This window comes from Miscanthus floridulus, chromosome 5 (assembly GCF_019320115.1).
Source record: "Miscanthus floridulus cultivar M001 chromosome 5, ASM1932011v1, whole genome shotgun sequence".
NCBI classification, from domain to species: domain Eukaryota; kingdom Viridiplantae; phylum Streptophyta; class Magnoliopsida; order Poales; family Poaceae; genus Miscanthus; species Miscanthus floridulus.
In genome coordinates this window covers 12,813,674-12,838,776 of record NC_089584.1, presented here as the reverse complement: position 1 = coordinate 12,838,776, position 25,103 = coordinate 12,813,674, and the positions used below count along the sequence as shown (strand labels likewise).

General features: G+C 47.5%; 3 protein-coding genes across 8 annotated transcripts; all 3 read right to left on the bottom strand.

Annotated features, from left to right (window-relative positions):
* Window positions 1–268: 268 nt before the first annotated feature.
* On the bottom strand, window positions 269–4,995 carry LOC136449527 (protein NETWORKED 4B-like). Its single transcript, XM_066449566.1, has 3 exons — window positions 4,903–4,995; window positions 2,353–2,484; window positions 269–2,198 (listed from the first exon to the last, which is right to left on the bottom strand). Exons 2-3 carry the CDS (start codon window positions 2,453–2,455, stop codon window positions 502–504), a joined length of 1,800 nt encoding a protein of 599 aa, XP_066305663.1. The 5' UTR covers window positions 2,456–2,484; window positions 4,903–4,995; the 3' UTR covers window positions 269–501.
* An 8,939-nt stretch (window positions 4,996–13,934) lies between these two features.
* LOC136451548 (thioredoxin H4-1-like) lies at window positions 13,935–16,545 on the bottom strand. Of its 6 annotated transcripts, none has more exons than XM_066452243.1 (5): window positions 16,350–16,545; window positions 15,554–15,626; window positions 15,289–15,402; window positions 14,746–14,868; window positions 13,935–14,310 (listed from the first exon to the last, which is right to left on the bottom strand). In XM_066452243.1, the coding sequence occupies exons 2-5, from the start codon at window positions 15,599–15,601 to the stop codon at window positions 14,140–14,142; spliced, it is 456 nt and encodes a 151-aa protein (XP_066308340.1). In that variant the 5' UTR covers window positions 15,602–15,626; window positions 16,350–16,545; the 3' UTR covers window positions 13,935–14,139. The 6 variants fall into 6 exon arrangements, with proteins under 6 accessions (XP_066308340.1, XP_066308344.1, XP_066308339.1 ...); XM_066452247.1 differs by having other exon boundaries at window positions 15,289–15,396; XM_066452242.1 differs by having other exon boundaries at window positions 15,554–15,617.
* Window positions 16,546–20,271: 3,726 nt separating this feature from the next.
* Window positions 20,272–23,777, bottom strand: LOC136451547 (uncharacterized). The gene is made up of 3 exons (XM_066452241.1): window positions 23,141–23,777; window positions 21,456–21,728; window positions 20,272–20,847 (listed from the first exon to the last, which is right to left on the bottom strand). Exons 1-3 carry the CDS (start codon window positions 23,669–23,671, stop codon window positions 20,524–20,526), a joined length of 1,128 nt encoding a protein of 375 aa, XP_066308338.1. The 5' UTR covers window positions 23,672–23,777; the 3' UTR covers window positions 20,272–20,523.
* Window positions 23,778–25,103: the final 1,326 nt, after the last annotated feature.

Here is a 25,103-nt window from a genome sequence, read left to right as displayed (position 1 = left end):
TCAGGGTTCTGACAGTCAGGTTAGAAGAGGCTTATTGAAAATGCTAAAAAGCAATGACTTGAGTCACAGTTGAAATTAGTTCGTGAGTCATCACTATCTCCGAGCACTCGAAGCATTCATCGAGGCTTATTGAAAATGCTAAAAAGCAATGACTTGAGTCACAGTTGATATTAGTTCGTGAGTCATCACTATCTCCGAGCACTCGAAGCATTCATCGTTCCATGGAAAGATCACTACAGCAACCAACAATGAACATGAACAGAACGAATAAAGGGAATACCATGATTATCCATTGGCCACATAGCTCATTACATTACACACCACAGATTACGAATAACTCGATAGTTCAAGTAACTACAGAGCACAAGCTTTACTCAAATTATATAGGAAGAGGGGAGGCAGACAGCTCAAAAATTACATCGTCACACAGCATAACACTGAGAAGCCAACTTCAGAGTCTCGACATCCTCTCAACATCCAGACGAAGGGCACGCTACTCACTCATGTTGCCATCACCACGGGCCTCTTGTGGTCCTGCAGGAGCTGCCGAAGCTGCTGGTACCCATGGCGGTAGTGATCAAGCGAGAAGCACAGCTGCCTGATCGCCTCACGCTTCCCCTCTGCGCTGTCAGATATAATAAGCTTCTGCTTCTCAACCTCTTCCTCGAGCTCACACACGCGTGAGCGCAGGCCTGACACGTCTTTCCGTGCAATATCTGCCTCTTCGATCAGCTTGACATGCTCCAGGTGCAGCTGATGCAAGTGGTTGTCCATCTCCTTCAGCTTTTCATCACGAGTAGTGACATCAATCAGCAGAACGGATACCTTGTTTTCAACTGCAGCCTTCTCTGAAGACAGCAGCTCGATCTCCGTCTTAAGATGGGCGACGGCTTGAATCAGTTGAGACAAATGTTTCTCACTCTCAAGGGATGCTTCTGCTTTCTCCACGTGAAGTTGTTCAAGCTGTGCCTCTGTGGCTGTCAACTTGCCCTCAAGGGAAGCAACCAAGGAATTTAGGTCACTGGTTGCCTGTTCCACATCCTTCATACGATTCTGAAGTTCTGCTTTCTCTTGAAGAGCTTTTTCTAGGTCCTCTTTCAGGTCCTTAATTGTAGCTTGTAGCTCCCTAGCCACAGCCCTTGAATCCTCCAACTGCCTACGAACTTGCTCCAACTCCATAGCACGTTCCTCAAGTACACCCTTCTCATTTGAATCATTTTCCAATCTTGCTTGCAGATCCTTGATTATTTCTTGTAGCTTTATAATCTCTGCAGAAGAATCGTCTAAGTTATTAGAAACTTGTTCAAGCTCCTTTACCTGGGCCTCAAGCTGCAATTTCTCTCCTGTAACTTCTGTTAGGTTCCGTTCAAAATTCTTAACAACTTCCTGGAGCCTTTCAATTTCAGATTCAAGAGCGGATTTCTCATGGAAATACTTTTCAGAAACTTGCTCAACCTCCTGCTTGCACTTCTCAATCTCATGGTCACGGTGCACTAATTGGGCTTCAAAATGTTTTGTAGTCGAGGCCATGTCTCGTTTTAGATCCTCGATATCATTCTTGCTTGCCAGAATTGCAGCTAACAAGTCTTCCTTTTCATTGCTAACTTGTTTGAGACTCCCTTCAAGTTTTTCACATTGGCAGTGCATGTTCTTTACCTCAAGTGCCTCAATTTGTTGCCTTGCTTCCTGAATCTCATCTTCTAGCTCAGTAATCCGTCCATCCATTATATAAGAAATCCCATTGCCATTTTCTTCACTTGCCTCATCAACCTCTGAATCAGAATCTGAAGAAGATGATGATGATCCATCACTCCCCTTCTTGGAAATGTCTGAGGTTCCACCAGAACCAAGGAACACATCAAAGCCAACTGCTCTTGTTTTGCGATTCGGTTTTGCTGTGTTCTGTTCCATGTTAGGCTCTGGAGATGGTGTGTTAGGCTCTGGAGATGGTGAAATTGATTGTGTCTCGGAATCAGTTTCGGATATACCAGAGCCTTGAGACTGCAGTGCAAGACCCTTGCGCAATTCCCCAGTCACGTTGTCATAACGCTCAGCAAGAGCACGGTACATACGATAGAAGTTCTCAACATGATTTACAAGCAGAGGCCTTCTTTGGAAATACATCTCAGCCTTCTTTGCAAAAGAATCACCTTCATCCTCTATGAGCTTCAGCATCTCTTTAACTTGTTTATCCATCTCTATTCATTCAGAAAAGAAAAAGTCAGGAAAGTTTGTGCCATTATTATACTGCAGGATACATGAACATTGAACAAGTTACTGCAGATTGCTCTTCCTGTCAAATAACAGAAGTGTCAGTACATGCTGTCATTCAATAAAAAACAGAGTTGTTACCTTCCAAATTCTCAGCTAGCCATTTGGAGTTCTTTGGGCTAATATGGCTGTCCCACCACCATGAATGGGACTTTCTCGTTTGCATTCTATGCATGCGCTTCATTGTCACCAAAATAAGATCTCGTAGTTGACCTGATCATGATTGACGGTGAACATAAGAACAAGTGGGCTAGTCTTAGTATTATTATTGACAGAGTAAAAATTTTCAATGTCACCACTAAAGAACTGTTAGAATAATGGTGACAGTAAACAAGAAACAGCAACCAGTAACATCGCTCACAGATAAAGAAAAAACACAGAGTGCGCAAAAGCCGTGCATGGCATGAGGTTAACAACGATGGATCAACTTGCAATCATATGGGTAGGAAGCAGATCTTCTACTGCCTACATGTAGAACAGTACTGCATGCGTATATTAGAGGAGGATGAAAAGGGCTCAGCATATCAACCTCCAAAATGCAGGGACCAAAACATTGATTGGTTAACAAAGAGATGGGAACAATCATATCTTTCATCACTTATGACTTTATCAGCTAACCAATCAGCGATGGCTTTCCAGAAAGCTCAGGACCAGAAAATTGATCAGCATCAGCAACCCAAGGTGGAATTGGGGAACAAAGTAAAAATTCACTGTGACGATACAACTGTACCTCGTTTTAAGTCATTGATGTGCGAAAAGAACACAAGTACATTCTTTTATGAATGATGTAACAGCTTTAGACTAATGAGTATGGGCCATTTAGTGCTTATTGTACACATTTAGCTGCCATGAAAAAAATGATCAAATAAACATCTAGTTTGACACAGATTGCCTACCTCACCGACCTATAAGTGAGGTGTTTTTAGATAATGATAAGTAAGGTGGTTGCATAAAACTACTATGCCTTCTCAAGGTAAACTAAACAGATTTGAGATGGACTAATGTCTAACATGAAGTACGTCAATCTCTTTGGCTCGAATATTAGTTGGGAAACTCATTCATGGAGCAGGCAGTCAGGTACAGCTATGACTTGGCTATCACACACCACAGCACAAAAGATGTCGCAGCTACTCCTCCCATCGGTCCCTTGTTAGGTAAGAGCTTAATTCAATGGATAATGGACTTGAATAAACTTACACAGCCAAGATAAATTGACAGAAAAATTGCTCTGTCCCTGGGATCAGAATTTCAGGGCCCAGCTGAAACTTGCAGTACCAGTGGACCACAAGCTCTTCAGTTATTGTCAACCTATATCTAACCCAATCATTGAGTGAGGACTGAGACTAGTCAATTTAGTAAAAATAATAATAATTGTTTGTGATCCACGTAACATGGCTGGCCCCCAGCTTACACCTAGATGGACACATGCAGGCATCGAGTGAGGGGCAGAGGGGCCATCACAGTAGGAATAATCTAGTACATTCTGATGTCAACTACGGGTTTGAAGAAAGGCCAGGAGTGATACACCTATCTTGTATCTCTGGAAATTGTACATTGTTTATTCATTTCTTGAAGGTTATTTGTCATGCATGTGGAGATGGCAATAATTGAAGAACACAGCTAGGCACTTAGGATAAGTAAAAATATCTGTAGGAAATTATGTAATATACAAGGGCGAGGACCTTGCACATAGATTTAAGAAGCCCAAAGTATCAGTAAATGCTTCAAAATTTGGAAGAAAACTCATTCATACAGTTAAATTTCCCAAAGTTAATGGTTATAAAAGGATCCGATCTGATATGAGTAAATCTAAAACAATTTACTGGTCTCCTGACAAAACAGCTGTGAATAGGCACATGCACCAGCTAGGATGGTCACCCTACGCGTGCTCTAGAGGAAAAAAAAATATCGAAGCACATCCAAACAAATTTTGAAAAAAAAAAAATCTGCCCTCCATCAGACTGATCTCCCCTAGAAGTCCCCATCTGCCCATCGCACCGCAGGAAACAAGTTCAAAATGGGCTGCACGTACCACGACTCGCTATGAGTCTTGCAGCTTCAGGGAGATACTACAGACTCCAGAGGATTTGTAATGGTGACATGTAGCTCGAAGCAAGTTTTCCACATAGAACGGATTACGAAAGCTCAGTATAATGAATGAGCCGAGTACTCTGGTGACCGATGGCCAGCTGAAAGGGACGGGGATTTAAGAGGTTAATCTAAACCGAGGAAAAGTCAATCGACAAACCAACCACACCAGCGCTCCAAAACGCCTGAAATCAGCATGCCCTGTTTCCAGAGCGCCATGAGCGTGGCATAACACTAAGCGACAGTGCTCCACTACAAGGCCCCATGGGAGGTGGGGGAAAAAATTCGAAATCTCAGAAAAGTCACGACAGGCCCTACGGTTTTACGAGGCACGAGTATCATTCAGCGCGGAATTCATCTCCCTGCTGGTTGCGGACTTCCGGTGATCTTCCGGGGGAACCCGAAACATTCTGATCAAGACTCCAGAAAACTCAAACAGTAACGGAACAGAGAAGAGCACACATATCTAGTCTAGACTCTAGAGAGACGAAACCGCGGCACCAGGAGGAAGACGCGCGGCGCGAGAGGGGTGGGAGAGCTTACTGAGGAGGAGATGGATCCAGGTGGTCTTCTTCTTCGGCCGCCCGGAGACGAAGCGCAGGCCAGAGCGATTAGGCCTGAAATGACACCCGCCCGGTGGTGGTGCTGGAGAGTGAAGGGCTCTTTAAACCGCGGGGACGACGGGCCCGGGGCGCCGAAATGACGGTGCTGCCCTCGGTCAGTGGCTGGTGGGATGGTGATGAGCTGGACGCGTTTAGGCCCCGGTCCTCGTGGCAGTGGCAGGTAAATAATACTCTACCAGGGTGGTTACAGGTTACGCTGCTATTGATTAATGATTAATCCGTGTCCAAGACACCTGGGTTGGGAGGCGGGACCCACGCGGCGCGGCCGCGGGGTTTGAATTTTGGCCGCAATGATATTTGTATGTATGCTTCGCTAGCATTTGTTTCGAGGGAAAAAAACAACGGTAAAATGATGTTTCATAAAAGCTGTTTAGCTAGTACTTTTGAATTTGAAGGAAAGGGGAGTTCAAATGATTCCTATGGGAAAAAAAGAGAGAAATCTAACTACACTTAGTCGAAACTTGGTGGTCATTGTTTTTATTCATGGGGCGTGTTTTGTTCCCAGAGTTCTCCAAATCTCGTCATACCTTCGACGCCCCACTTTTGATTGATGTTTGATTGGTTCCCAGACCTCTAATACCGCCACAGTTTCCCAACAGCACGTAAGTAGTTTGCGACGCCTCAGCTTGCCAAATCTTCGGCGGCTGATTTCAGCGCCGCACTTTAAGCGAGCCTTAAAGTTGTGGCGTCTTGCGGCAACAGGCCAAACAGGCCCATGCTCTTACTGCATATGTATGACACCTCTCAGTTTTCTCGCTTTGAGCATGCTCTAGTAGTTTAGGGCGACGATAGGTTTAATTTAGCCGTAGTGTAGGGTCTGTCCGTGCCCGGTGGCAACCTCACCTGGTTATGTTTGAGAAAGAGCAGCGCGCAGTGGTTGAGGACATGTGAGAATTAAGATATAATATACACGGTTTAATAGAACCATGGAGTATAGTTTATAGCATCTTTATCAAATGGAAAAAAAACATGATATAGTAGGCATTGGACAAACTCAAGGTATGACAATAGCCCCACCTTACCATACCGAGAGCTCCACCACTCAGAATGAGACAAAACACGAGTAAAGTGGAGACGAGGCACACTGAGCATAGAAGTTGTGATTCCGATATGAGGTTGAAGAAACACATCAAATATTAGCTTGATATGAGCACCCAATTAAAAAAAACACAATGTTTTTTGTACACCCAAGCTTGATATGAGCTATACTTTGTTAGCTCAGATCAAGCTTTGAGTACACATACTTTGTAGCTTTGAGGACACATACTTTGTAGTTTCATATTAAAAATGAAGCAAAATACTCCTAACAAATTCTGAACGGAGAGAATAGAAGTAATTGGATGATATGCAGCTCGTTTTGAGTGTGTGTTTTTTTAGATATATGTTTACCGCGACTATGATGTTGGTGACATGCTGTCCACGTACGTGTGATTATATATATATATATATATATATATATATATATATATATATATATATATATATATATATATTGGCCCCGTTCGGCTCGCTAAAACTTGGCTGAAACTGGCTGAAAAACACTGTTCTGGCTAAATTATTGTGAGAGAAAAATACTGTTCCGACTTAAAAAATAAGCCGAACAAGCTAATTTTAAGGTAACCCGAACGGGGGAGTCATTGACCATGCACGCGTAACCAAAGGTGCTTGGAGATCCAAATGTGAATGCATGGTTGGACCTAGGGGTGGTTTTTCAAAGCTTGCAAAATTAATACTCCAATATTGTGCAACCTCACTTTTATACGACGTTCTCCGATATTGTTTTATTTATCTTTTCTTTTTTGTTGCGACTTGCGGAGGACTTGTACGTAAAGCCAACTAATTTGTTTGATCGCATGTTGTTTTGTGTCATAACACGGCGGAAGAGAATATGAAATGTTACTTATTCGTTGGATGCCACGCACTTAGCTTGTAATTTTAGGGAACAATATACTTGGCTCGAAGTCATTTCTATTTGCTTGCCGATTTGAACACAAACATATAGCGTCGCGGAGGGCGTTTATTACTGATATCTTGGATAACGACGTGCACGCAGTCTTTGTACGAAGTGTTGGCATAAAGCTATTACGGTTAACTTTTTTTTACTCCATGAAACCAACTGACGTCATCAATTTAGTGAGCAAGGGAAAACGGAACTGAAGAAGATACCAGCGTCTGTATGTCTCTCGACTTCTCGAGGTCGACTGGTCGAGGTACGTCACTGTCCTACAGTGATACTAGTGTTGGTAAAGTGAGGGAGCACACGAAGCACGTTGTGATGGGCGACAGGTTGGCCGCGTATATACATTATATACCCGTATAGATACACAACAAAACGTATAGCGCAACAGCCAAAGAAAAGATTTATTACTGACGCGCGGCAACGACTACGTACGTACTCGGGCCACTGGGCTACTCACACGGTGGATACATACCACGGCTACTCTCGGCTAGGGAACACCAGGGGTAGTTTCGGAAACGCTCGGAGTTCTGGTGGGGCCTCCGCGCGTCGTACTACTGGCGCAGGCGCGGGAGAGGTAGCGGGTGGGGCCCGCATGCGGCGGGTATATATAAAATAAACGGCCGGCGGGATATTTCGAGATCCACCGTGGCGGGAGACGATGAGCAAGCAGCGGGCAGGTGTCATTTCTGATAAAATATTACATCTACATGGCGAGGACTTTTCGCTTCAACCTATCAGCCGACGGGGTTTTTATATCACCACTTCACTGGCTGCTGCGATGCGAACGAAGACGATGCCCGTGCCCGTGCCCGTGCCCGTGCCCGGGCTTGGAAATCCCAAGGCAACAGAGAAGCGTGAAGCGTGGGCCGTGCGTTAGGTTCGGATGCGGTTTCTTTCGTCCGGTACCGGCTCGGCGGCTCCGTGCTTCCGTAGGGCTAGGAGGGCAGGGTACAGCTGCTGCAAGTCGGCAGTTCATTTTCATTCGTTCGTGGATAAAGCGAGCCTGCGCCCTCCCAGTTGGAAATTGTCACAAGCGTCGAAAGGAAGACACGGCCGCACAGGGAAAAAAATTCGGTGGATACTATATCCATCTAGACTCCACGTATACCGCGGCTCGATGGTTGACACCTGTGCATCCAGACTCCGTGTATCCATCTGCTCCGCTCGGCTCGTGGTTGGAGAATTGAGGTCGCGGTCAAACACACAATCCACTGTTCACATCCCACACGCACCAGCCAGATCGTCCGTCGTTGCCGTACAAACGAGTACCAAAGCTGTGTCCTCCATCGAGCGGCGGTATACATGGGTATCCACCGAAATTTTTTTTCCATGCTACTGCTCCTACTCCTGCACGCGCGGCGCGGTGCAGATTGGCGCACGTGTTTAACCTTAGGTCTAGTGACGCATACGTAATGGGTTTGGGTAGTTAGAGCAGCTGGCAAAAAAAGTAGTGCCGGGTTCCGAGTTCCGACGGTACGTCATTTTTTTCGTCTCCTCCACCGAGAGCCTGTTTAGTTCCCTTTCATTTTACAAAATTTTTCAAGATTTTCCATCACATCAAATCTTTGGACACATGAAGCATTAAATATAAATAAAAAATAAAACTAATTATACAGTTTAGACGAAATTCACGAGACGAATCTTTTAAGTCTAATTAGACTATGATTGAACACTAATTACTAAATAACAACAAAAGTGCTACAGTACCATTTCAAAAAAAAAAAAACGCCAACTAAACACTACCCAAATGTCCAAAACTAACACGCGGCACATGACGCCCCACGCTCCACGTCCCCAGGCATATATGGGAAATGGGATACGACTCGTGTCAAACGTGACTGGCAGAAGCAAACTGGAAATTAGTAATTTGCACGCGACTGGCTGGAAGGCCTTGGGCCTATGTGACTGTACGTGGCAGCCTCTTTCTAGGCCCGTTATCTCTACACTACACCTTTTCTCAAAAAAAAAAAAAAAAAAAAAAAAAAAAAAAAAAAAACTCTACACTACACCTGCCCACTAAACTCCTTGCTTGCTTCGCGCCGTCTGCTGCTCCACCCTTCACCAAGACACGCCACGCTCCACGACCGCGCTCATACCGTCATGCGGGCTTCCGCGGCGCGTGACGTAACATTTCTCTCACGACATCAACACCGGAAATGGCACTCCTTGACGATGAACTTAAACTCATGGACTTGCCAGTTGCTACCAAAGAAACTAAGATACCATTACCGGAGAACTGTACAATCAGCAGTCAGTGTCGAGGGACAGCGCCAAGACCACGAACGCCAACTGTCGTCGCTGACCAGAGCCGGTGCGTGGTGACCACGAGAGCACGACACGCGCGCCTCACGCCCATGTTGTACACTAGCACTCAGATGTAGTTGCAAATTGAGCAACACATGTTGTAACTTATATAAACACATCAAAGATCAATGAAAACGTTGTTGGCTCTCATTGACTTTTTCTACATGGTATCAGCAAGCTCGGGTTGAGCCCTCGCTGCATTGCCGTCTTCTTCCGCGGCTGTCGCCATGCCAACCATGGACGACAATCCCCTCTTCGGTCTTGGCTCTTCCGACTCCGACGACACCTCCGAAGTCTCCTTCACCTCCTCTGTCGGTGACGATCCCCCTGCCACCACGTCTCACACCGCAGTCCTTCAAACCGTCAACATCAAATCTCATATTCCCGTTGTTCTCGAGCTTGCCACGCCGAACTACGACGAATGGCGGTGCTTCTTCGACGCCTTCCTCGGCAAGTTCGGCCTCACCTCCCACGTCTCATCTCCGCCAACCGCCGACTAGCGCCATGATCCCGACTGGCGTGTGGTTGATCAGTGCATCTTGAGTTGGCTGTACAACTCCATCGCCAAGGACGTGCGCGACATCGTGCGCCATCCGAAGGCGACCGCGTACCGCGTCTGGGGCGCCATCCACGATCAATTCCGCGACAACGAGCTCCATCACGCTGTCTACATGGAGACGGAGTTCCGGAACATGGTCCAGGGCGATATGGACATCACCCAGTACACCGGACGACTCAAGCAGCTCGCGGATGCGCTCCGTGACGTCGGCCAGCCAGTGCGGGAGACGAGCCAAGTCCTGAACATGCTGCGCGGCCTGAGCTCCAAGTATCACCACGCCATCACCGCCATCACCGCCAAGCAGCTGCCGCACACCTTCCTCTCGGCGCGCTCATACCTTCTTCTGGAAGAGCGCTACGATAAGGAGCATGCCAAGACGGCGGCACAGCACGCTCTGCTCGCCACTGGTGGGCCTCGTCCCGCCGCACCCACCGCCACCGAAGGCGGATCAAGTTCTACTACGGCTGGCAACTCCGGCTCCACTGTGCCAACAACCGTCGCCAAGCCACCATCTACTGCTCACGGTGCGCCTAACCGCTACGACAACAGGCGTGGTCGTGGCCGCGGTCGTGGCTGCGGCTCATCTCCAGGCGGTTTCTCCTCCCCAAGGCCGCCAACGGCCTGGACGCCCGGATTCAATCCGTGGACTGGCATGGTGCAGGCATGGGCCATGCCATTCCGTGCCCCAGGAGCTGGCGTGCTCGGCTCGCGCCCCGCCACATCACCACACCGGGCTTACTTCGCCGGGTCTGGCGTCGCTCAGCCACCACCCTCCGTGGATCCGTGGAACCATCAGGCCTTGCTCGCCGCACTGAACGCGGCAAATTCCACAGCAGCTGCTCCTCAAGCGGCCGAATGGTTCATGGACACCGGCGCTTCTTCCCACATGTCTTCCAACGCTGGTAATCTCACCTCTTCCACCCCAATTTACAATTCCACTCCTATTGTCGTCGGCAACGGCGCCATGCTATCGGTGACTCATCGTGCTTCCACACATATCCCCACTGCTCAATCCCCACTTTCCCTCCCTAATGTTCTTCTCTCTCCATCACTTGTTAAGAATCTAATTTTAGTTCGTTCCTTAACTCGTGACAATAATGTCTCTGTGGAGTTTGACGCTTTTGGTTTCTCTGTCAAGGATCTTCCCACTCGTTCGGTGATCCTCCGTTGTAATAGCGACAGCGAGCTATACCCTCTGGACTCATCTACGTCGGAGGCCCTGACCGCCACCTCCACGCCCACTGTCGAGCTCTGGCATCAGCGTTTAGGCCACCCTGGACGGCACACGCTGTAGCAGACTCTTCCTTGCCTTGAGTTCATCTCCACCAAACCATCCACTTGTGAAGCCTGTCAGCTTGGCAAGCATGTGCGTTTACCTTTTTTAGACTCTACTTCAGTTAGCTATGTCCCATTTCAGATTATTCATGCTGATGTTTGGACCTCTCTAGTGTCTAGTTTCTCTGGCTTCAAGTATTACCTTGTGTTGATTGATGATCTTACACACTATGTCTGGACTTTTCCATTACGCAACAAGTCTGATGTTTTTCAGTGCCTCATTGCATTTCATGCTTACGTTCATACTCAGTTTCAGTTACCTATCATTGTATTCCAAACCGACAATGGGAAAGAGTTCGATAATTTAGCCTTTCGGCGTCATCTTGAACACCATGGTGCCACCTTGCGCCTGTCTTGTCCTTACACTTCATCTCAAAATGGCAAAGCCGAGCGCATCATTAGAACACTGAATGACTGCATTTCATAGTCTTCTCATTCATGCTGGCTTGCCTGATGCATATTGGGTGGAGGCGCTATCCACGGCAACCCATCTTCTGAATCGTCGTCCCTGTCGGGCTAGTGGTCAGACGACTCCATTTCAGCTTCTCCTCGGAGCACCACCATCCTACATTCATCTAAGGGTTTTCGGGTGCCTGTGCTATCCCAATCAGGCTTCAACAACACCGCATAAGCTCCACGCTCGATCCACGCCGTGTGTTCTTCTTGGTTACCCGGCTGATCACCGTGGATACCGATGTCTTGATCTGCAAACACGCCACATCATCACACCTCGCCATGTTGTTTTTTATGAAACCCAGTTCCCCTTTTGTTCTGAATCTCAGCATCGTCAGCCGACAATAGCCAGACCGGCTACAGTAACTAGCGAGCCTGTCATTCTTCAGCAGAGCGCACCTTACCCACCACCTCCTCCTCCTGCTTCTCTATCGCCTGCTGCGTCTGGTGCCACACCCACTCCTTCCGCACCATCCTCCGGTGCTTCAGTTCCCGCTCCATCACTGTCCAATAATCCTGTTCTCGACGCCGTACCCGCGACGTCGTCCCACAGTCACCAAATGCAGACTCGTTCCAAGGTAGGCATCTTCAAACCAAATCCACGGTATGCTCTACACGCCGGCGACTCATCCACCGCGCCTGTGATCTCTCCACTTCCTGCTACAGCTCGGACTGCTCTCAAAGATCCTAACTGGAGGGCAGCCATGGAGCTTGAGTTTGATGCACTCCAGCGCAACAGAACTTGGCGCCTTGTTGATCGTCCACTGGGTGCCAACGTTGTCGGTGGCAAATGGGTGTTCCGTCATAAGCTCAATCCTGATGGCTCACTAGAGCGTTACAAGGCGAGGTGGGTGGTTCGCGGATTCACCCAACAAGCAGGGATTGATTTCAGTGAAACCTTCTCGCCTGTCGTCAAGCCAGCCACTATTCGTACTGTCCTCGCCATTGCGGCATCTAACCAGTGGCCAACGAAGCAACTCGATGTCTCTAATGCATTCCTTCATGGTCATCTCAATGAGCATGTTCTCTGTCAGCAGCCCACGGGCTTCGTCGATGCTGATCGCCCTGACGCTGTCTGTCTGCTTGACAAGTCCTTATATGGACTCTGTTAGGCACCATGGGCGTGGTTCACTCGGTTCGCCGGGTATGTCACCAAGATCAGATTCAAGGCAACCCGATCTGACTCGTCCCTTTTCGTCCTTCGTCGCAGCACGGACATCGCATATCTCCTACTCTACGTCAATGACATTGTGCTCACTGGGTCCAGCTCGGCCTTGCTCCAGCACATTGTTGACTGCCTCCGTGCCGAATTCGCCGTCAAGGACATGGGGGCGCTGCACTTCTTTCTCGGGATCGACGTCAAGCGCACCAAGGACGGGTTCTACCTTTCTCAAGAGAGGTACGCTGAAGACATCCTCAAACGCGCCGGGATGACGAACTGCAACCCTGCCTCAACACCAATCGACACCAAGAACAAGCTCGCCGCTGACGGACCACCAACAGACGACGCGACGTCATACCGCAGTTTGGCAGGCGCACTCCAGTTCTTAACGATGACGCGGCCTGACATAGCCTTTGTCGTCCAGCAAGCCTGCCTCCACATGCATGATCCCCGCGCACCGCACATGGTGCTTCTCAAGCGTATACTGCGGCACGACGCCGCACGGCCTCGAGCTTCGCGCATCCTCCGACCTCAGCGTCACCGCGTACTCAGACGCGGACTGGGCGGGCTGCCCAGACACTCGGCGATCAACGTCGGGATTTTGCGTCTATCTCGGTGACTCCCTCGTCTCCTGGTCATCAAAGCGGCAGCCCACCGTGTCACGATCAAGCGCGGATGCCGAGTATCGGGCGGTGGCGAACGCAGCCGCGGAATGCATCTGGTTACCCCAGCTGCTCGGCGAACTCCATTGTGTAATCAAGAAGGCGACGGTTGTGTTCTGTGACAACGTATCCACAGTATACATGTCCTCGAATCCCGTTCACCACAAGCGCACCAAGCACATTGAGCTCGACATTCATTTTGTCCGAGAACGAATTCAACTAGGCAAACTGCGCGTCCTCCACGTTCCAACAGGTGAACAGTTCACTGATGTCATGATGAAAGGTCTGCCGACGGCGTCGTTCGAAAGCTTCCGCTTCAGTCTTTGTGTGCTGTCAATCACCCATCAGACTGTGGGGGGGGGGGGGGGGGTGTTGAGGGACAGCGCCAAGACCACGAACGCCAACTGCCGTCGCTGACCAGAGCCAGTGCGTGGTGACCACGAGAGCACGACACGCGCCCACGTTGTACGCTAGCACTCAGATGCAGTTGCCAATTGACCAACACATGTTGTAACTTATATAAACACACCAGAGATCAATGAAAACGTTGTTGCTCTCATTCACTTTTCTACAGTCAGCACACGGCAGAAGAGACATCACACAGAACCGCGGCCGACAGACGCATGCGCGCGGTGACAAGAAACACACAGGAACAAGGATATAGCGATATACAGGGGGCAGGTCAACGAGGCGAGTCTTTGTCTACACAGCTACACTACACTCTACACTGTCTTGCTGCCGGCCGCGTCAGCCTGTGACGATGCACCGGCGACGGCGCCGACCTTCTTCTCCAGCTCAGGCTTGTTGGCGCCGACCAGCTTGTCCACCTGCTGCCCGTTCTTGAGGAAGAAGAACGTCGGGGTCGCACGGATGTCCCACGACGAGCTGAACTCCTGTGGCATGAAATTGAGCAGAGGATCAGTTGATTTATGTAAAACACAGATTCTGATGATAAGCAAAACATTCCTTTTTATGGGTCATGTAGTTGTGTGTAGTAGAGTCTCTCAAGTATGGACACCCTTGCAGTTGCACAACACTCCCAGATTCAGATGTACGTACGAAGAGAAGCACTCGGCAAAAACTATGCGCACAATGGAACTATGGAAGGTCATCTCTCAGTGGTTCGTTATACTCCTATATTAAAACCAACTATGGGCAGACAACTCTGTTCTTTTCATTTTGGAACGACTATTAACTGCTAGACATTCTAGACATAAAACCATCGGTCCCGTGGTAAGAGTACATGTTTTTTGTATCCATGGTAATAAGATATCCAGAGAGTTGAGACCACTTGCGTAAGGATAAAGGTCTGAGAGAACATTGATTACCACTAACTCATCAACATCAATCGTCAAGAACATGAGCTGAGGGTATGTCTGTGACATTTCAGCATAAACAGGTGAAATGACACGGCATGGGCCGCACCAGGAAGCACTGAAGTTTGCAACCACCTACAAAAAAACGTCCATTAATGATTACTAGCTGTGCAACTCATATCAGAAAATTAAAGTGCAGCAATTGTTCCTACATCACATATTATGTGGGCCAACACCATTTGTCAGTTTAGCCAAATTCTGAACAGTCAGAAGACTCAAAGACAAAAACAAGACTCACGATTGCTTTTATTATTGTTTGCACAAAATGGCAAACTAATACAGACAGACTGAATATGCTACTTCTTTTGTTTAAAAATTTTATCTAGTTTTTTCTAGCAATAAATAAAGAAAAAATAAAGGTCGTGAAAAGTAAGCTGGATAGTGTTGGACTGTTAGTATAGCACAGAGCAAATGTACACGATAGCCTTAAGTGTCACGCTATACTGAACAAACGGTTCTCAGTTGCTAAAATTGCCAGGAGCAGGTTCTACTCACAATTTTCCCATCCTTGTTGGCCTCTGCAATTTTTTGGTCCCAATCCTCTTTGCTTGTAACAACATGAACGTTGCCACCTCCAAAATCAATCTTGTCCTCGTCATCAGCCTGCTGCTGTCCGGGCAGAGAAACATGAGAAGCAAGCAGCAGAAACCGCTTGGCAATTTAAAACAGACAGAATAACGTGTAGTACTATCACGAACAAATGGCATAGTACTCCTTGATTAGGTAGGGTTGAGTGTGTGTTTTTAGCAAGGAAGCTGACCTTTGCAATGCAGCAGCAGCAGCATCTCATCAGGCGCTTCAGTCCCATCCTCAACTGTCGGCACCTGGCAAAACTGCAAACTCCATCAGACTCTTTCAAACACCGAGTCTGTGACAGAAAAAACAACAACGAAATGGACACAAATCACACAATATATGTGGGCGCTGGTCACCAGCAGCAAAAGGCTGCTCAGGATACGGACGCAGAGAAGCCTCGGGGGCCTACTACAGCACGCGGAAACCACGGTCCAGGCGTCCAGCACCTGACCTCGCATCATCTGCTGGTGATGAGAGGGGTCGTAATCGTAGAACTAATGTTCTGACCAACTATTTGACACACCAACCACAGAAAGATCCTTCGGTCCTAGTTGGTGCGGTGGTAGAACCCGAATAGCTCCGACGTCAGAGGCAAACAGCGCTCAAATTGAGTCGGGTGCTGCAGTGCAAGGAATTGTAGTCGCCTCCAACATCACAAGAAGCGGGCTCATCCCATATTCCCATGGCAACAGCCTCAGTATTTCCGCCTTTTTTTTTCTATTCTATTCTACCATAAACCGGACCACCAGAACAACACTACAGTCCGACAGACGCGGCATCTAGTTCAGCCTGCATACTCTCGAGGATCCAGAACTCTAACGAACTGGGAGTCTGGAACCACTAATCCACGGGATCGATCGCGGAGCAGTAGCGGAAAGCATGAGCGAATCCATGAGGTTTTTGCGCGAAGAAAAAGGAAACGGGGCAGCAGATCGGCGGATCTGTTCAGACTGGAGTCCGGAGAGGATTGAAGTCCTTACCCGGACGGCTGGAATCGGAGGGGCGGATGGACTTGGCGCCAAAGGGAAGGAGAGGGTGGAGAGAGGAGGGGAGACGGGGAGCCGCGCGCCGCCGGGGTTGTGGGGGAAAAGGGGAGCTGGCGACGAGGAATCCGCGGGGTCTAGACGTCTAGTACTGGATCAGTAACGGTGGATGGATGGATGGTGCCAGTGCCAGCCAGCCAGTAGGGCTAGGCTCTGTTCGGTTGGTATTGTTACTGGGCCTGGTAGCATTGCTGCTCAGTCAACAGAGGGCAATTAGCTTCAGTAGACCAAGCAGCCGGTTTAGACTGAGCATTGAATGACATTCAAATTTAAAAGTAATGTAACTAAAACAATTCAGATTCTGGCGCCAAAACAACAAGGCATGTCATTGCCACTTCAATCCACCAGTGCCATACAAATAACAGTTCATTACCGCCGCAGTACATGCCACGGCCGTCTCTTCAAGCAATTACTAGTCATTTCAACAGTGCATTTGCATTCCTAAGAACCCATAACAACACTATAGTACAACAGTTCATTGGCGCCAACACACCAGCAGCCATTCAAAAGTGGCGCCAATCAGACGTATGCTGATCCCAACATTACAAGGCTTCCATTTTATACAAAACAACAGTTGTCCTAAGACCCCATTACAACAGTTCTTAGTAACAGGTCATTCCAACTCCTAAGAACCCATTACAGCAGTGCATTACAAACCACCTCGTGCTAACAAGGCATCTCAAATTGCAGTTGTTTCGTCCATAACACTAGTACTTGAGGATTAGTGGAGCCTTTACAAAACTAGTAGCAGTTCCACCATACATGTGAAAACAACTACAACTCTTACCTCCTTGACAGAGAATTAGTGGTGGGCACATTTACAAAACTTGCAGCCCCTAGAAGCCACTTAATTAACTGGTAGAAGAAGTGTCACAAAATCATACTTCTCCTACGCATTTGCCCATTAAAGCAGGTCATAAACAATTGTTTGTAAATCACAACAGTCATCTACATCTAATTGGGTGCTTATGTGGAACAACAATACACAAGTTGTACCCCCTTTAAGGTACTTCACACATTGAGAAGATGAAGCCCAAATGGTGAAAATGCACATACCAACTTGAACCCTCTCCTTCATGCCATCGGCTGCTCCCCTTAGACCCAATCTCCTCTAGTACCAAATGACCTAAGTGGCATCTGTACAAAATTTGTACTATTTTCTAGGCATATAAGAATGAGCATGAAGGCAGTTCCTATGCAAAAGCCACTTACCCAACCATCAATGGGTACATCACCTCTCCACAATCAATGTCCCCACAGTCCTAAAGATATGAACTCCCTAACCACAGACATACTGTTACTAGCATTGAGCTGAACCTAGGGAGACGGTGGGTAGGTTGCGGATCCCAATCCATGCTCCCTAATGAACAAGTAATTGTGGAGTGCAAAGCAAGAAATTATAATCATCTTTTGCTTGGTCCTATGACAGTGCGGTACCCCATCAAGAATCTGTCACCGGTTTTTTAGAACCCCAAATGTCCTTTCTACAACATTGCGTAGCCTAGAATGAGTCAAGTTAAATTTCTCCTATCGAGACATAGTCTCTACATGTACACCCCTAAAATCATCCAGATGATACCTTGTATTTATGAACGGACCCATGTATCCTGACTCCAGTGCGTATAATTTTTAGCTGCTTTGCCCGAACACGCTATAAGCATGACGGAACGCAAAAGGCACCGTCGTGTTGCTCACCGCCGTGTTGCTCTAAGCTAGAAATTAGATTAAACTAAGCTAAAAAAAGGAATTAGATTAAACTAGATAGACAAAAGCACACCCTTTCGTTTGTTTCGTGCAAGCCAAACATGTGTTTTTTCGAATCAAAACTCATGCTCAGCTGACATACATACGCGCACCATCTAACTCCTCCAAGTAAACATAGGTACACCATATGTTGCTCTAAACAGAAACTAGATTGACAAAATCATACTCTTTCGGTTCTTTCGTGCAAGCCAAATTTTTTATAGAGTTACATCATGTTCCAATAACTTGCTTAAGAGGGTCTTCAACAAGCAATTCTTAGCTAGCTATTTGCATACGTGGAGGAAAGAGAGGTGGCAGAAAACTGAACGCAGGTGAGAAGCTCGTCGCTCAGGTCGAACAGAATACTGCAATGTATTCGGTTCCAAATTAACTATTCATGATCTGATGAATACGTGAAATCAAGTAAACAGAAACAAACGCACAAGCACACATGTATTAAATACAATGGAAATAGCAGTCCAAATGTGACCATAACGTTGATAAAAAAAATCAGATACTACTAAAGAAAGAAAGCATTTTGTTCAATGAAAAAGGTGCTCATTGGATACTAAATAACATCACCTATAATTTTAGTTGATTAGTTCCAAGCATCCCCGAATCCGTGGGCGGCGCTCGAGAAAGACCTGCAAAACGAGCACGTGGGGGGTCAGATCCGAAGGGTGTGGACGACGGCGTCCTTGGAGCCGGAGGGGGGGGGGGGGCGACGGAGGCGGCAGATCCAGAGTTGGGGGAAATACGGAGGCGGCAGATCCGGAGGGGGGAGATGGCGTCCTCAGAGCTGGAGAGGGGGCGGGGGAAAGACGGAGGCGGCAGATCAGGAGGGGGGACGACGGCGGCGTTGGATCCGGGGGTACCTTGTTGCCGGTGGACGGGCGTTGACGCCCGCGAGTTCTGCGAGGGATGCGGAGGTCACTGTCGGCGCGGAGGCTGTCGACGGCGAGGGAGCCCTCACGGCGGAGAGAGGCGGGACAGGATGGAGGCGTTTGCCGGCTGTGGGGGCATGCATGGCGAAGCGGAGCTGACGACTGCAGTGGCCCGCGCGGAGAAAAGAGGAGGGGCGAGCAAACAAAAACCCTAGCTGCGCGACGCGAAGTGTACCAGACTGAGGGAGGGGAGCAGAACAAGGCTGGAGATGTTGCCTATTAGGGCAGCCGTTCGGCTGGATGTGGGCCGCCGAACGGTTAGGCTGATCAGTCGGCTAAAAACCAGCCCAGCCAGCCGTTTTCAAGCAGCCGAACGGGCCGTCTCACGAGACTTGGCGTTCCTTTGGTCGGAAAAGGAAAAAAAAAAGAAAAAAAAAGACTTGGCGTTCCTTCCGTGTAATGTAAAGCTCTGCTGACGTGGATGCATTAGCGGGCAGTAATCAAGTCATCAATGACTGATGATGACGTGCTTCAAGAATCGCGCTGTTAGAAGTCACTGCAGCCCGTTTCACTGCCTGGTACAGTAGTTGTACTACTACCATCCCTGGGCTCTTGGTCCTGGGCGATTTTTTCCCCCTCCCTCTCTTTCATCAAGGTTTTCGCCCAAGTGTTCCAAGTTTTTTTTTGTTCTTCTCCTGGATCGAATCCAAAATAAAAATGTTCTGAATTATATGGATCGTGTACGTGTTTGTATAGCACGCTAACAACCTGACAAAACACATGACATTTGCCGTCACAGCATTTCCTTGTTTCGCAAGTAAGGAATGTGACCACCGACGTTTCACTCAATCTCGATAGTCAAATCCATCGCATCAACATGCCCTCAGCAAAACATTGTGCAACGACCACGATCAGATTCACGGTCACATCAAACTTGCGGTACATGCATGGAATACTAAAAGTAGACGAAATTAAAAACTAATTGCACAGTTTGGTTGTACTTTGCGAGACGAACATTTCGAGCATAATTAGTCAACGGTTAGACAATTATTACCAAATACAAACGAAATGCTACAGTAGAGAATCTGACACTATGCAAACTTTGCACATCCAAATTCCAGCTGACTAAACGCGCCCTAAGTGATTCCGCTTAAGCAGAACAGCAACATGGCTAGAAGTTGAGCAGGTAAACTGGCTCAGGCCATCTCAATTCCATGAGCGCAGCGCAGACGTGCATCAAAAAGGTTAACAATTGATCAACCACTAAATTACATTGCTTCGCCCAAGTGATTTGTTGTGGAACAGGCGAAATTATTCCTTTCTTCTCAACAACTTGAGACTGGTGACGCCGAATCGACCACCAGGAACTCAAATGAACTCAGAAGCAATCATCTCTTGATGTTGAAACGATGATTGCTACACTCCGGGAGAAAGAGAAGCAGAAAATAATGCACAAGGTGGAAAATCGATACAGTTAAATCATGTCACGTAGCTTTCTCCAGCCTCTCGGCCTCCTCCCGCCGCCTCCGTTCTTCACCCTCCTGGCGCAATCTTTCCTCCTCGTGCCTCAATGCTTCTGCTGCCTCTTGCTCCGCCTCCTCACGCTCCCTCCGCTCATCCTCCTCATCCTCTCTTTCATCAAGATAATCAAACTCCTTCTCTGCAGCCATAGCCTTTACGATCGGGTCTCGCAGCTCAGATATCAAGCCCCCGCCCACCTTGTACTCTTGTTCATCACCGACGAGGAACAGCCGCTGGTCAGGACCTGATGCCATTGGTATGTCAACAGCTAGTAGCTTCATGTCATACTGCAAAGGTCAGAAAGCAAGGTGTTATGGTGAAAAGAGTAAAATCCATGGTAATACCATTTACTTATGCGCAGTTTTAAGGAAGCTTCAAGTTACTCCCTCCGTTCCAAATTATAAGTCGCTTTGACTTTTTTGGTACATCCATTTTGCTATGCATCTAGATATAATAATATGTCTAGATACATAGCAAAATGGATGAACCAAAAAAGTCAAAGCGACTTATAATTTGGAACGGAGGGAGTATATGTTTGGTTCTTCAAATAATACTATAAAGTGTTTTCAAGATGGCTTACTGCATCTTTTAATTTTTTTTGTTCCATAATTCTATTATTGTCAATCATTTCAACAAAAGAGCTGTCACCCAAATATAACAGTACCATTACATCTGAAGGAAAAACAATATTAATATATCATAAAGGAACATGCAGGAGAGGATGCTTCATTTAACTCTGCTTTTGCAATGTGTGCCCAAACTATTGTTTATTCACTAAATGTTTGTGACCTTAATCATAATGTGATTATACAAACATCATATGTGTCTATTAGTTAGTCTAGGTTACTGAGTACTGGCATAATGTTACTAAAAGTATACAAAGAAATCCAAATACCTGTCCCTTTTTCTTCTTGACCTCAACACTTACGAGACCCCTTCTTTCTGATCCTTTGATGGGGAAAATGAGGAAGCACCGTTTACTGCCAAGCTTAAATTTGAAGTCCTTTAGTTTCACGCCTCCTCCAGACATAACATATGCTCTGACATCAGTACCAGTTAGGGGCGCACCCATAACTTCAAGGATTGCAGCAGATGTATTGAGTTTTGTCATAGCCAGCCGGTAAACCTTGTCAGGGTTTATGGTTAATCTTGCCCGGGCATACATACCCTATAGAACAAAGATAGATAGTCAATAGCATCAGTTCATAAGTGCTCAATGTGAAAAGGCTGAGAGTGAACCAAAAGACTAGGCACAAGAAAACTGGCAAGAAGATATATGGTGCGGAAAGTACACTAGTTCACTGATAATTTTCAGTTAAAATGGATTCAGTACCCTGCAGTCAAGTTCACACTACTCATATATTTCATATTATGTTCTGCAGCTGAACAGATTGTAATTATTTTCACAGATTAATATGGCCTAGGCCACAGACACCCAAAATGAGATAACACAAAGGCAAAGATCCTAATATAAGTGCACCTGATGCATGGTTTATCTGCTATTAATATGATCATCTCATCATCTGGCAGGGTATAGGCTCTCTATTTGTTTCCCAACATGGTAAGCTGTTGTCTGCATAACAGTTCTATTAATGTGCAAATGGTGAATTGACACCTAATACCCATAGGCCATAGCTAAGTAAGAATTATTTGGCAAATCCAAAAAAAAGAAAGAATGACACGCAGTGCTTGCGACATGAGATAAGGCTAGGGGCTAGTTGTATGGTATGTAACATTCAGGCATGTTGCTTGGTCATACAGTTGGTACAATGTATTGCTTTACCAAAGATGTCAGCAATCATCAGTATAATGAACAGAATGGTCACCAAGAGCAGTTCATAGGTCTTTTCATGAACATAGGCTCATGGGGCAAATGTAGCCTTAACAGTCTGTGTGCTCATGTGCAGGCAGCTGAACCATCAGAACAGCAGGAGTGACACATATTTACAGTCCATCCTAATATGGTATGTAACAGCTGGCCATGTTGCTCGGCCATATGACCCAATGTATTGCTTCATGAAAGATGGCAACAACAATTCATATGATCAACAGAATGACCACAAAGTGCAGTTCAGTAATAGGGTGTCTGGTTTGAGGAACAGGTTAGTCCATCATCTTCTCACTCTTCACTTTTTTGTTTGGTTTGTGGAATGGAATGGATTGATGCATCATCACCTCATTTCTCACAAGGTAAGCTAATAAATAAGTACTAGTGTGAGGAATGGAGTCATTCCACCAAATTTGAGGAATAAACTCATGATGCACCACCTCATCTAGAATGGTTTGATTCCTCAAACCAAACACCATATACTCGGAGTAAGTGTTGAAGTCTTATCGTGGATATAGCACATTGGATAGCTATTAGTCTTAACAGTCGTGATATGCTAATGTGCAGTAAGCTGAACCATCAACCATCAGAACAGCAGTACTGCAGTAGTGACAGACAAACTACAAAGCGTCCTGATTATAGCCAACAAGAAACATAGCAACATGCAGAGTTCACCACAACACACTAGTATGTCCTACTGGTTAGCTAGCCCAGAGTTAAACCTAATACGAGAAGAAGGAAATGCTACTCACGGCGAAGGCAACAATGGCGGTGGCAAGGGCGAGGAAGCCGTACTTGGCCATGCCCTCGGAGAGGCCGACGAAGGTGCTGGCGATGCCGAACATGATCCTCCAGAGCGCGACGCAGACGACGACTGCGCCCGCGCCGACGAGGACCATGTAGTTGCGCCGCCAGAAGGCCTCGACCTGCAGGCCGACGGCCGCGCGGTACCGCGCGGCGGCGCTCCTCGCCGCCTCCACGGGCCGCCCCAGCCCCTTGACCCCCTGGCCCAGCGGCGCCAGCTTCGAACCGCCGCTCGCCACCGACCTGACCCCGGCCACCAGCCGCCCGCGCCGCAGCCTCGCATCGGGGGCGGGGCGCGGGTTGGTGAAGAATCGGGAGGAGGAGAAGGTGGGGGAGTGGGCGGGGATGGGAGTGCGAGTGGGTGTGAGTGTGGGTAGGGCGCGGCGCGCGGCGGCTGCTGGTGAGGGGAAAGGGTGGAGGAGGAGGCGGCGGTGGAGGGTGTGCAGGGCGCGCCGCGAGGAGGAGAGGGCGGCCGCCATGGGATCGAATCGAGATCGGGTTCGCAGTCGCGGGCAGCCGGGGGAGAAGTCAGAGGAGGAACGGGTCGCGCTTCGATTCGGTACGGCGTTGCTTCCGAGATGCTGATGTGGTTTGCGCGAAGGAAAAACAGGAAGCAGGTTGGCGTGGGCGTGGCTGTAAAATGCGTGATCGCTGTAACAAAAAAGGCTATTATGGTAGGCTGCTATTCTACCGTGATGCGATGTTGCTACGGTGCATTGTGTTTACTGTAAGCAAACCTTCTCTCCGTACCATCACGTCGATGGTTTTGATCATTTTGCAAAATAATAAAAAGCTATAAATGATTTTGCATCGAGAACCTTGAACTATTTTGAATTTCATTCAGACCTTCTTTTCCTCTATTTATTTATCAACGTGTCAGCTGGTTGAATGGGTCTACGCTTCGAGGACTTCGTATCGGATCTGGTATTCATAGAGGTGGCGGCACGGCACGGCCCCATCGTGCTTCCTGCCGCTTCGATTTGTGCCATCTAGGTACGAGAGACGTCGGGCCATGCCGATACAGCACGGTAATTTTTTTTTCGGCTCAAGCACGGCCCCATGGCACGCCGGACGCCTGCGGGATAGGTATATATACACATGTGAGTATTTACCTTTGTTAATTTGGTTTGTCCCGTCCATTAAGTAGAGATTGTGACTATAAAAATAGAAGGAGAGAGTCACGAGAACATATAAAAAAATATATAAATGTTGAATCTTATTTTGTTTTGTTGGTGTTCGAACACTGTTTTTTTAATAGAGAAACAGATGAGAATTACCTGAGAGCTGGCGTTTTTTAATAGGAAAAGAGGTGAGAATTACCTGAGAGATGGTGTCGTTCCTGTTTGATTAGGCGTGAGGCGACACTTTATTTATAGCCGAAGAGGGGTTTTTTTTAGACCTATCCGGATTTTTTTTTGAGACCGAGCTGGCGTCGTTCCTGTTTGATCTGGCGTGAGGCGACACCGAAGAGGTACATTTTTTAGACCGATCCGGATTTTTTTTAGACCGATCCGTCTCCATGTTGCACCAGCTGTATGCATGTGGTCATGCAACAGGCCTGGGAGCGAGCGTGAGGAGAGCGCAGACGCGGGCTCGTCTCGGTTCTGTAGCCTGGTGGGGGCGGGGCGGGTGCACACACGAACCTCCTCTGGCTTTTATTAGAGGTTTTTTTTTTTTTTTTTTGTGTGTGTCCTTACAACAGATGCTTCGTTCCTATATATTACTAAAAAGTTCACATGAATCCTGATGTTATGACGTTAAACTTTCTTATCCTCCACGCCGTTCGCCTTCTGTTAGGTTTCCACCATTTGACAGCTCTGACATACGGACCCGACCAATGATAATATCCATAATACCCTTCTCTATATGAGTGTCTACATAGAATAAATGTGGATGTTTTCTCTCTCTTCC

Coding starts and splice junctions, on each gene's coding strand:
- LOC136449527 (XM_066449566.1), bottom strand. CDS start 2,455: ATGAAGCGCATGCATAGAATGCAAACGAGAAAGTCCCATTCATGGTGG. Junction 2,199..2,352: donor GCTAGCTGAGAATTTGGAAG/GTAACAACTCTG, acceptor CTGAATGAATAG/AGATGGATAAACAAGTTAAA.
- LOC136451548 (XM_066452243.1), bottom strand. CDS start 15,601: ATGGGACTGAAGCGCCTGATGAGATGCTGCTGCTGCTGCATTGCAAAG. Junction 15,403..15,553: donor GCTGCTGCTGCATTGCAAAG/GTCAGCTTCCTT, acceptor CTGCCCGGACAG/CAGCAGGCTGATGACGAGGA. Junction 14,869..15,288: donor CCAACAAGGATGGGAAAATT/GTGAGTAGAACC, acceptor GTTTTTTTGTAG/GTGGTTGCAAACTTCAGTGC.
- LOC136451547 (XM_066452241.1), bottom strand. CDS start 23,671: ATGGCGGCCGCCCTCTCCTCCTCGCGGCGCGCCCTGCACACCCTCCAC. Junction 21,729..23,140: donor CCGCCATTGTTGCCTTCGCC/GTGAGTAGCATT, acceptor TTTGTTCTATAG/GGTATGTATGCCCGGGCAAG. Junction 20,848..21,455: donor TCAAGAAGAAAAAGGGACAG/GTATTTGGATTT, acceptor TGACCTTTGCAG/TATGACATGAAGCTACTAGC.